At 32.9% G+C, this 11,539-nt stretch overlaps 3 protein-coding genes and 1 long non-coding RNA gene across 6 annotated transcripts; 1 reads left to right on the forward strand and 3 right to left on the reverse strand.

Moving 5' to 3' along the window:
- Positions 1 to 379: 379 nt before the first annotated feature.
- LOC122595029 (F-box protein At5g07610-like) lies at positions 380 to 1,162 on the reverse strand. The gene has a single exon (XM_043767310.1). It carries the CDS (start codon positions 1,160 to 1,162, stop codon positions 380 to 382), a length of 783 nt encoding a protein of 260 aa, XP_043623245.1.
- An 828-nt stretch (positions 1,163 to 1,990) lies between these two features.
- On the reverse strand, positions 1,991 to 4,935 carry LOC122585868. 3 transcript variants are annotated; one of them, XR_006321804.1, is made up of 3 exons: positions 4,901 to 4,935; positions 2,389 to 4,519; positions 1,991 to 2,306 (listed from the first exon to the last, which is right to left on the reverse strand). It is a non-coding gene; the product is annotated as an uncharacterized LOC122585868 (long non-coding RNA). The 3 variants fall into 3 exon arrangements; XR_006321805.1 differs by lacking the exon at positions 4,901 to 4,935 and adding an exon at positions 4,886 to 4,900; XR_006321803.1 differs by lacking the exon at positions 4,901 to 4,935 and having other exon boundaries at positions 2,389 to 4,875.
- Positions 4,936 to 5,083: 148 nt separating this feature from the next.
- Positions 5,084 to 8,056, forward strand: LOC122585865 (phenylacetaldehyde reductase-like). The gene is made up of 6 exons (XM_043757981.1): positions 5,084 to 5,252; positions 5,460 to 5,629; positions 6,745 to 6,936; positions 7,249 to 7,411; positions 7,492 to 7,678; positions 7,774 to 8,056. The coding sequence occupies exons 1-6, from the start codon at positions 5,087 to 5,089 to the stop codon at positions 7,916 to 7,918; spliced, it is 1,023 nt and encodes a 340-aa protein (XP_043613916.1). The 5' UTR covers positions 5,084 to 5,086; the 3' UTR covers positions 7,919 to 8,056.
- A 797-nt stretch (positions 8,057 to 8,853) lies between these two features.
- Positions 8,854 to 9,397, reverse strand: LOC122585867 (photosystem II 5 kDa protein, chloroplastic-like). The gene has a single exon (XM_043757983.1). It carries the CDS (start codon positions 9,311 to 9,313, stop codon positions 8,981 to 8,983), a length of 333 nt encoding a protein of 110 aa, XP_043613918.1. The 5' UTR covers positions 9,314 to 9,397; the 3' UTR covers positions 8,854 to 8,980.
- Positions 9,398 to 11,539: the final 2,142 nt, after the last annotated feature.

The following is an 11,539-nucleotide window of genomic DNA, read 5'->3' on the forward strand; positions in this document are numbered from 1 at the left end:
TTGATGATTTATTTGATAAGGAAACTATGTAATACAGCCCGGTTAAGATAACTAAATTTAAATATCTTTACAAATTTCATAATGCCATCTTTTATATCAATGACGATTCTAATGTAAGATAATTTTGTTTTATGAGATAAAATTGATCGTGTTTTGCATGCTTTATCGATATATTTTAATGTTTCCAACCCTGTCAACGACCGGGTATAGATCTAGTTAATATTGTCTCTTAATTAGTTATTTATTTATATAGAAAGATATAGTCCTAATTATGCGTTTCCAAAAACAAGATCTAACTAAAGGAATTACTAAATGATAAGAAAAAAAGACATAGATCATATCATACCCAATAGAAAAAACATATATGCGAAATTATTAATCACACACCAGCAAAAGATGCAACGAGCGGAAAGCAGGTAAAGAGAGAACTACCGACTGGGTGGTGTGGTCCCAGATCACGGAGCATCACCAGACTCTTTAACTCGATTTTGTATAGTATCACCTGTGTACGTACTCGTATCACGACGAAAGAATCTTCCTCATTATTTTCTCCCACTACAATGCACATGACAGACCACATATAGGGATGCATCCGTGCCCAGGCCGGGGCTACCATCAAAACCTCATTAATATCAACGATCTCGTACTTGACGGCCCACTCAAAGCATAATAATGCACCACCATCATCCGTCTTCGCCTCATAGACTCTTATCAACCACTTGTCACGACAAAAGTCTATAGGAATACGACAAGAAAGAAGTAAACAACCACGAGACTCAAACAGCTGACGATCAATAGTCCTTCCCTTATCGTCCTTCAAGATTCCCTCGGGAAGTGGTATACTCGATAAATTCAAAGTATCGACGTCTAACTTGAAAACACGATCATTATAACCTTCAAAATCAGACCAATAAATGGCATCATTCCAATATACCCCGGAGCCAAATTGTCTAAAAGGCTTGAATGGATGTCGACGACAAGTGATCCAATTGCCTGTTTCCGAAGAGTAAGCTTGTAGTGAATGAGACGAATTAGGATAAATATTATATAGAAAACTAATGACTTTATAGTGAGGTGATTTGGCAGGATCAAACGCCAATTTCGCACCAGTGATACGTATGGCGATATCGTGGCAAGGTGGAAGCGACTTAAAATGATTCATCATTGGGTTGTATACGAAATAGTGATACTTGGGCGGTGAATCTCCGCAGAGAAGCAGACCATTGGCATGCGTGCAAAATCTGAAAATTTTGTTCCTTTTTGCAAAAAGGCGGGAAGCTGGTCGTGACAACCGGAAATGATCTGGTATCAAGCGGAAATATATCACATTTAGTGGAGCAATCTTCTTTAACGACGAGAGCAGAAGGAGGATCTACGATGGTTTTGCTACGGCGCTGAGTAAAGCTAGGGTATCTAATGAGAGATAACCAGCGTTTGGATACGATTTTGAAGTCAAGAATTGATACAACAGGCAATCGGATTAAGATTTCGGTCAAAAGGTCGTCATTTGACATGACTGAATGCACCGATGAATTGGATATTCCCACGGTGGCTTGATCCATAACTAATTAAAAATATATCAGCCAGAGATCGATCAACTAAATTAATGCATGCAAAGTATTGCAAACATAGCAGCAGCATAAATCAAATTAAAGAATAAGGTAGAGAGGATTGGTTACCTCCTAACGGAACCACATCAACCGAAAGCACAAATATAGTATTGTGTTTATAACTTTGTATAATGGGAGTACTATATTAATGAAAATGCAATATACTCCGTAATAACTTGTGTTTGGAAGGCCATTGGGATCGATCGAGAGCACAAATCTCCCTTTATATAGGCTTTTTTCAATCACATACGACAACTTCACTTTTATTTACAAACAGATCCTTTATAATTTATCTTCATATCCCTTTATATTACAAAAATCATCCCTCCTTCTCATCTAATTAATCTCTTCTTCTATTCACCAAAGTGCAGGCTTTTACATGATGAACCAAATATATATAACACCAAAACATGTAGGTCCAGATTACAAACCAATATCTAGATATAAAGATTATATCTAGATCAGAATAACTAGATACAAATTCTTACGAATAATAAGAAATATTGAGAGAAAAATATCGAAAACAACAAGCAGAATATCTGAGAATAAAACCCTAATCGATCAATGGTGTTGTTTATATACTTGGAATATTTCTTGGCTGCACCCTCACTTCCCTTCTCTTGTCAAAAAGGTCCAAACTCATACTCTTTCAGAAACTACACAAATAGCCCTTCAGCTTTATCTAACTTGTCATACCTGCAAGAAAACACTAATCATACAATAAGAAAACATGTTTAAGTGTTAAATTGACATTACATTTTAACAGCATGGGAATTACCTTCACCCCTTTGGAAGAAAGCATCAAAGCGACCATTGAGAGCTTCAAGGATAAGAAATTTCTGCAGGTGGACAAGTTCTGGGTAGAAGTTTTAATAATATTTGTGTTCCTTGAATAATAGTACTCCGTATCATGTTAAGTTGTGGAGACTGAACGTTGTCAGATGGTATAGCCCCGCGGCAACTCTAAAATACCACCTTAATGTTATTGGCAATGCCTACATGTGATTAATAAGATTGACTCGAGATGAAGCGAGAAAAAAAGATAAATAATTGATTATGTTGATTCAACAATTCTTCTAAAGTTCGTTGATTCAAATAGAATACCGAAAATTAGGCAATTTCACACACACTAACACACACTTGTGTATAGGGAGAAAAAAAAAGACTTTTCATATCATTGATGAAAAACTAACTACTAACATAAATTTTGATCCCTATTTATAGATGGGATTTATGGTAACAAATTTATGAACTTAATTAAATATGTGGAAACTAAAAAGTCTAATAATAAAGAAAAGAAAATTCTAGACGATTCCACATCAGTCTGGATTATTTCATTCGGGTATCGGGTCCAGTCGAGTTCGAGTCCAAATGCTACCGCATCATTCTCTTCTTCTTGAAGAAAACTCGCCTCGAGATTTGCGTCCCGCGCGCGCTAAAACCACCTGGATCAAGTAGAATCACCAAAAGCACCTGATCAAACGAAACCATCTTGTGTCTCTTGTTCAATCGGCGTTTAGCCCAAGGAGTTGTCCTGGTCAGCTTCAAGTATGTACAATTTAAACACAACAGGTCCCCAATTTATCGGTTTGCAAGGTCTCTTCATATTCTGATCTTCCTCCCGCTCTATGTAAATGATTCTTTCTTTTGTCTTGCGAGTTTCAAAGAGAATAACCTTGCAACTAAAAGTCCCCGTATGGTATAAATTGTTCTTGTGAAAACCCGAATTAAAGGAACGTGGGATGCATGAAGTGCCATCCTTATCATGATACCCAACATTTAAATTATGAGAAAAAAGGACCTTTGATATTCTCTTTATGGAAGCAATTAGGAGATGTTTTTTCGCGTGAAGATATCTAGCAAAGCAACACCTTTTTGGTGAGAATGGAAAGCAACGGTCACCACAATTATAATCGAGTACAATTGACCTTCTATTATTCTTTTGATAAATATCAACTTCGACCATGTCAATCACATCATCACAGATGATGAACCTTGAAGGTTTCATCCAATTAAACCTTCTTCATCATCAATCTTCTCACAATCATTAGACACGAACCAATGATACCAATCCTCGTCACCGTATACATCGTACACGGGTTGTGAATCATAGATAAAATCATCACAACGAGACATTCTGATTAGGAATTTTGGCTCTGATACCAAATGATGCAGCGAGGAAAAGGGATAAATAATTGATTCTGTTGATTCTAAGAATACCCAGAAATAATTCTTTTAAAATTCGTTGATTCAAATAGAATACTGAAAATTAGACAATTTCACACACACTAACACACACTTGTGTATAGGGAGGAAAGAAAAGACTTTTCATATCATTGATAAAAAACTAACTACTAACATAAATTAAGATCCCTATTTATAGATGAGATTTATGGTAAGAAATTTATGAACTTGATTAAATACGTGGAAACTAAAAAGTCTAATAATAAAGAAAAGAAAATTCTAGACGATTCCACATCAATCTAGATTATTTCATGCGGGTATCGGGTCAGTCGAGTTCGAGTCCAAATGATACCGCATCAACTCGCTAGAGCATCCAATATGAAAATCATGTGTTAATGATTTAGTTTTTCATTCTATATTCCTATAGATCATTGCGTTTGTGTTTTCCAGTGTAACTACTATAGACCATCAGATGACAGTACAGATTAATAGGTTAGTATTATAATGGATCCAATAATTGAAAGACGGAAATAAGATAACCAAAGCATAAATTTTACCAACAAAAAGAAAAATATATCGGTATTCGATTCACATACTGTATGATGACCATATCTGGGGTGTGCAGTATCCGGGGAAACATCTTTAAGAAGGCAAAGCAAACTCAAGCATTTCATCAAACAGCTTCTTCCGTGCACTTATCATATCAAAGTCCGCAGATAGCATTTCTGTTTATAGATATAAGGTAAATATATATAGATACAGATTTCACCTTTAACTTACTTTTACTTGAAATTAGAACTGAAACCACCCCACCTTAAACAAGGTAAGAAGGTATTGGTTTCAGGTCCCAAGATTAAACACTCTGATCACATACTCGCGTATATATTCAATAATAATGGAAAAGGGTTACAAAACAAAAAAAAAAATCACCATATTCCACAACCCCGTTATTCCTAACTTACTACTCTAAAAACCATATTAAGAATAACGACCCATCACAATTGACCCGTTAAGCAAACTGATTAACCAAACATCAAAATCTAACTAAATGACATGACAAAATGAGATACACATGTTGAAGATGAAAGCACCTGGTCCCTTCTAACCTTATCATATATTGTACCATTTTCATCTCATAAGGTTCAAAATTTAACGATAAGGCCCGCTTTAATCAACGGTATACAATTAATTATAGCATAACATCTGTAGGGACCAACCAACTATCAACCACAAACATGTATCCTCTACACACGGTAATTTTCTATCATTATAAATGAAAACACGACAATGGCATGCATGGTGAAAACCACATTTTAGTCGTAGTAAACGTATACAAGAAAATGAGCGGGGCCGGAAAGACAGTCTGCGTTACCGGAGCTTCTGGCTATATTGCTTCGAATCTTGTCAAGCTTTTGCTTCAGCAAGGATACTCTGTCAAAGCTTCTGTTCGCTCTCCAAGTTAGTTTTTTTCGCTAACTTTTGGTTTCTATTATTAGCTCATAAGTACCTATGAGGCTATGAGTTCTATACTTCTATATTATATATAAAATGTAATATCACAAAAGAGTATACAAAAACAAATAATACCTTTTTAAGGATCAAATACTATGACTTTACTTAAAGTTGATATATTGTAATAAGTTTCTTGATTAATTTGTTTATTAGACAATACTGCAAAAGTAGGCCATTTGCTGAAACTTGATGGAGCTAAAGAAAGGCTTCACTTGTTCAAAGCAGACTTGCTCGAAGATGGTTCCTTTGATTCTGCCGTCAATGATTGTGATGGTGTCTTCCATACCGCTTCTCCTTTCCTCACTGGAACCGCAGATCCGCAGGTTTTGTTCCATACAAATTCTCTCTACATATATACTTTAGTGTGTAGCACACTTGTCATGTTTTGGTATTCTATGTGTACGACTTTCAATTATCCAGTTTTTGTAAGTTTCAATTGGAAGTTCCATAAAAATATAACAGCAAGTCAGAAAGTTTGATACATTTTTATACACTTAACCCTACTGATTTGTATAACTGTTAAAGATGGTGAAATCTAGGGGTGTTCGTGGTCCGGTTTGGTCTGGTTTTAACTAAATCTCAAACCAAACCAGGATTCGCGGTTTCAGCTTATTTCAAACCAAATCGGACCAAATGTGTTGTCAAACTGGACCAAACCAAACCATGTAAGCCGGTCTGGTTTGCCCGGTTCAACGGTTTCGTGATTTCTTTTTTTTCATTTTTATCCCCAAATAATTTTATGCGTATATATTCTGTATATATATTTTTTTCTTTCTTTTATTACTCAAATAAATATCACGAACACTATGATCTTAATATTATTAATAAAAACACTAATAAAGTTACAATTATATTGTGTTTTATACTCACAAAATATGAGATATTAAAGGTGATGAAGGACTCGAGTCTTATAATTTTGATCTTTGAGTGGAAAATAGTGGAGTAATGAAGATGAAAAAAATAAAATGATAAACTAAAAATAGGAAAGAATGAAAGAAAAAGTAGATTTATATAATATAAATAAATGTTTATTAGAATATCTTATAATTGTCTACCAAATTTTTTTTTATAATATATCTGAACTAAAATACCTGATAATATATTGCGCATAATACTAAAATATTTAAGTAGAATATCTTCGGTAAAAGTTGATAAATATGTGAAGTAAATATATTATATATATACATACATATCTTTTGGTCCGGTCCGGTTTTTGACGATTTACGTTTTGCTCAAACCGTAACCGGACCAAGGAACCTGGTTTTTCAAAAATTAAAACGTCAGACCAGACTTTAACAACTCAATCTGACCAAACCAATCCAAGTACCCCGGTTTTGACGGTTTGATGAACACCCCTAGTGAAAATTGTCACAATGCTAAAATCAAGCTTTTAGTCAAGTTGTATGCTAAAACTCGGCGACTTTGCTCTATGATTCAGAAAGAGTTGATAGAACCGGCATTGAAGGGAACACTTAACGTCCTTTGTTCTTGTTCAAAAGCTTCATCGGTCAAAAGAGTGGTTGTGACATCCTCCATTGCTTCAGTTGCTTTTAATACACGGCCTAAGAATCCTGAAGTTGTAATCGACGAGACATGGTTTTCAGATCCAGAATTTTGCAAGGAAATGAAAGTGAGCATGCATACTACTGCTATTATTATTATTATTATTATTATTATTATTATTATTTTATTATTATTATTATTATTATTATTATTATTATTATTATTATTATTAATAGCTCTAAATCTAATTATACATAACATAAACCATATTTGGTCATAAATTCAACTTGGATAACCGACTTAGATCAAAATATTTAAAACTTTGATGGTTTTCCTCCAACAAAAGGAGTTAGTTACCTTTCTATGCAATTAAACTTTGTTACTGTATCTCGACGAGACTAAAAGAAAAATTTTATTTTGGTGGTGTTACAACAACCAGTGGTGGTATGTGTTGTCAAAAACTTTGGCTGAAGAGGCTGCTTGGAAATTTGCAGAAGAAAAGGGAATGGACATAGTCACCATAAATCCGGCAATGGTTGTTGGTCCTCTTTTGCAGCCAACACTTAACACTAGTGCTGAATCAATTGTAAATCTATTAAATGGTATGCTTCTGTTCTAATTATATCTACATTTAAAATTAATCAAGTTATCTTGCGAAATAATAACTGGTATTGTTTTGCAGGTTCAGAAACATATCCAAACTCTAGTCTCGGGTGGGTTAACGTTAAGGATGTTGCTAAGGCACATATCCAAGCTTTTGAGATCCCCTCAGCTAATGGAAGATATTGTTTAGTGGAGAGTGTTGTTCACTATTCTGAGCTGATTGAAATACTACGAAAGCTTTACCCATCTGTTCAACTTCCAGAGAAGTAATTAAGCTTTCAAAGTCCATTGTATATACGTACATGTTTACATAGCTTGTATCTTAACAAATACATTCTTTTTGTTTATATCAATTTTGCAGGTGTGCTGATGACAAGCCTTTTGCTCCAACATTCCAAGTTTCAAAAGAAAAGTCAAAGAGCTTGGGAATTGACTACATTCCTCTTGAGCAAAGCATTAAAGAAACCGTTGAGAGCTTGAAGGAGAAGAACTTTTTGAAATTGTGATCGGTCAATGTTATCTCTTATGAAATAAAGTGTAACGGCTTTGCATACGTATCTACGGAGTATAAGTATGTTAGTATGTATGTATATGTCAGCGGTTGATCATGGTCTATTTTAGTTAGAATCATTTCTTGTTGGCTATATATGGTCTTTATGAGCCACAAAGCTCCTTACCTATCCTAATAACTTGAAATCATCTTTAGGTGTCATTGACATAGAACATTTTGATATATTCCACAAAATATGTCCCTTTTACAATCCAATATATGTTATGAGATCAAATATGAACAATCCCTGGTACGTCTGATTGAATGAACCCAAAAATACAGCAGCAGGTCCAGACATTTGGACAAATAAGGGCTAACAATTATAAATTTCATCGTTTGGGTCTTTTATTCTTCTTAGGGTTGGGTTCTTTTTCCTATTTTGACTAAGATCAAGTATAAATTACATCAAAATTCTATTGCTCGGTTACAAGCTGTTGGGTCGGTCTCCCCACATACAATGAATAGGATCCGCCTATGCAAAGACACATGATTACAAGTAGTGCTTGCTTTCATGCGTTATGTCCCATCCATCGATGGCGAGTTATCAAATCAATACCTAAAAAACTTTTGCCTAATTAACTTTCTGGCGATAGTTACCTCCTATGCATTGTCATACATATACGACATTTTTACCTAATTAATACTCGTATATTGGATCACTTTTTTTCTCAATACAATAGAAAAGAACTCATTTTCTAACACCACTAAAAAAGCAGCACATATAATCAATATCTTACACCACTAACATCAATCAAGAATTCAGATAAATCTGTTAGATTCTTGCTTTTGCTTAAATTCATTATTAATTGTTTAAAATTGGTATCATCAAATGAAAAAAAAAAAATAGCATTTTCAGAGGAGAATAAACATTTTGTTATTTCAAAAACACCATTAAAATAAACAACCAGAAGCATATATTATAATCAATTGTACACATATATGCTCAAATGCACAAATTTAACTTGCTAAAAATATAACATATATCCATGCGTATAAATATATATAAGCATGTATATATCTAGTTACGGCAAATACGTGCAGTAGGCATAGTCACACACACAACTGCATACTTCTTCTTAGCAGCTTCGGTCCCACGTTTAGGCTCGTCATCATCAGCCAATGCAACTTTAGCCACCGAAAATGCAGCTGCAGCCGCAGCAGCAAACATCATGTCCCTTCTCCCATTCTTGTTGCTCTTGTTGGTTTCATCCATGACAACTTTCTCAACCTTTGAGGCATTGGCCATCACCACCAGCCCACGACGGCTGGTGACGGCTGAGGATGATGAGGGTGTCTTGGTGACAGCCATCGCGCCACCAAGGAATGTGGATGCCATTGTCATGGATGCCATTTGTTGATAAATTTCAAGTGGGTTAGAAATTGTTTTTGGTTTTAGGAACAAAGTGTACTGTGGGTTGGTATTATTGGTTTTTTAGTTGAAGGTGTTTCTTTCTAGTGAAATGAAAGGTTATCCACTTGTTATCCAAAAGTTATGGATGGATCAAATGGGTTGTTGCCATGTGTCATGTTTTATCTTTGAGAGTAAAAGGCTTAAAACTTGTGTGGTCTTGATGAATGGCCCTTTGTGAGTGTCTAAAAGCAACTTTATTAGTCAAACAATGTTAGGGCTTTAAGGTTTTAGCTAACTTGTGTGGTACATACACTCTATTGTTAAATGTTAATGATGGTATATCTCAAATTCTCAATTAGTTCAAAACTCGTCTTACTTAAGTAATTTGAACTTGAAAAAACTGTATCTAGTTTATTTTAATCATAATATTCTTTTAATTTGACTTTATTTATAATTTATACATTTGAATTACATATTTAACAATTCATTTTATCTTAAAAATATATTAAACGACCTGTATATTTGACACCAACATATATCTAGTATAAATATAATAAATTATAGGGGGTGATATTATAAGGTTGTTAGTTTTTTAACTCATAAGTTTCATGAGGCCTAAATATTTATTCATTAAATAAGAAATTTTAGGTGCATTCACTTTTCCCTAATTATAACATCATATTTTATTAGGGCCGGACCTGAATAAAGGTAGCATCTTTAAGCCAATTTCTCCTATTATTTCTCAAGCCCAAGTTTCGTCAAATTAAAAAAATTTATAAAAGGCCCATCGAGATTGATAGCCCATTGCTTTGTTATTAAAGCATATGGTTTGGGCCTCTGGTCTAGCGTATGACGTATGTGATCAGTTCCATTTTTCAAAGCACGAAATGGGAAAAGTTAAAACAAATTGCTCCTTGAAGTGCATAGTGAATTCAACAAAAGTATTTAAAATGTAAAATATCGTGTACCGTACTAGCAATTCTTCACTTCAGTCATAAACTCATCATTTCTAAGAGATATATATCTCTTTGATTTCAATGGTGAATGATGATAGAGTTGTTTGATACTCGTATTTATTTTTATTTTTGAAAGGTAATAGAGTTGTTGATATCACAGCTATAGAAACGTCTTAATGCTCAAGTAACATTCCGAGTTCAATGCCGACTATGTTTATTCGAATCCTCAACTTCTTCATTACTAGTTTTCAATATACGTTGTATATAATATAATATATGATGAGACTAGGTCGTTTATGAACATTTATCTTTATATATACTAAAAGGCAACTGATCTAACCACAACTGACCAAAAATTAATTAAATCAACACATGTCTAAATTAATTTATATTTTTTGATTTTCCATCATCAATTTACACTTTTAACCCAATAAAAAATTAATAATACTTTATTGTATAATGTATATCTAATAACAAAATATACCTAAATTTTAGAGTGTTACAACATTTGGATTAATAGAAATAAATATTTATATAAATATCTTATTTTATATTATTAAGTAATTATAATCAAACTAATCATGATATTGTTGTTATCTTCTTATATATATATATATATATATATATATATATATATATATATATACTATAAGACAGTTGAACTAATGGCTTATTAACCAATCAAATCGTTCAATTTTATCAAAATGATTTTCGCTTATGTCATCATTTAGATTTACTACAAATTAAAAATCATAATAATCATTATCCAAATATATTATTATATTAGTATTTATATTAATTTGTAGAAAAAATCTCATTAGTTTATACTTTTTTATTTTCTATCAATAATTTACACTTATTAGTCCTAGATACTTAGTTTATATTTATATTTAGCCATCAACTTGAGAGAATTTAATAAAATTTATAATCATTTAATTAATTAAAAATTTCAACATATAAAATATTGTATTCAAAAAATTATTTCAAAACCTAATTACTTATTAACAAATATAAGATTACATTTTTATAAATTAAAAATTAATATATTTAGTTTAATATTTAATATAAACACAATTTGAACTCTAAATACATATACCAAATATAGTAACAGATGACGATATACAATATCATTATCCTAAACACAATAGGATTCACAGAACATGAGACGATTACAAAACAAAACACGATTTACAACAGAGGGTTACTTGAAACCTAAATTCAAATCAATATGAACTTCATTCAAGATTAATTTTATCTTTCGGTCAAAAAG

This window comes from Erigeron canadensis, chromosome 1 (assembly GCF_010389155.1).
Source record: "Erigeron canadensis isolate Cc75 chromosome 1, C_canadensis_v1, whole genome shotgun sequence".
Taxonomy (NCBI): Eukaryota; Viridiplantae; Streptophyta; class Magnoliopsida; order Asterales; family Asteraceae; genus Erigeron; species Erigeron canadensis.

What these genes read in the sequence shown, in the direction of transcription:
- LOC122595029 (XM_043767310.1), bottom strand. Translation starts at nt 1,162, where the DNA reads ATGAATCATTTTAAGTCGCTTCCACCTTGCCACGATATCGCCATACGT.
- LOC122585865 (XM_043757981.1), top strand. Translation starts at nt 5,087, where the DNA reads ATGCATGGTGAAAACCACATTTTAGTCGTAGTAAACGTATACAAGAAA. An exon ending in AATTGTAAATCTATTAAATG is followed by an intron (nt 7,412 to 7,491) that starts GTATGCTTCTGT and finishes ATTGTTTTGCAG; the next exon opens with GTTCAGAAACATATCCAAAC. An exon ending in TCTGTTCAACTTCCAGAGAA is followed by an intron (nt 7,679 to 7,773) that starts GTAATTAAGCTT and finishes TCAATTTTGCAG; the next exon opens with GTGTGCTGATGACAAGCCTT.
- LOC122585867 (XM_043757983.1), bottom strand. Translation starts at nt 9,313, where the DNA reads ATGGCATCCATGACAATGGCATCCACATTCCTTGGTGGCGCGATGGCT.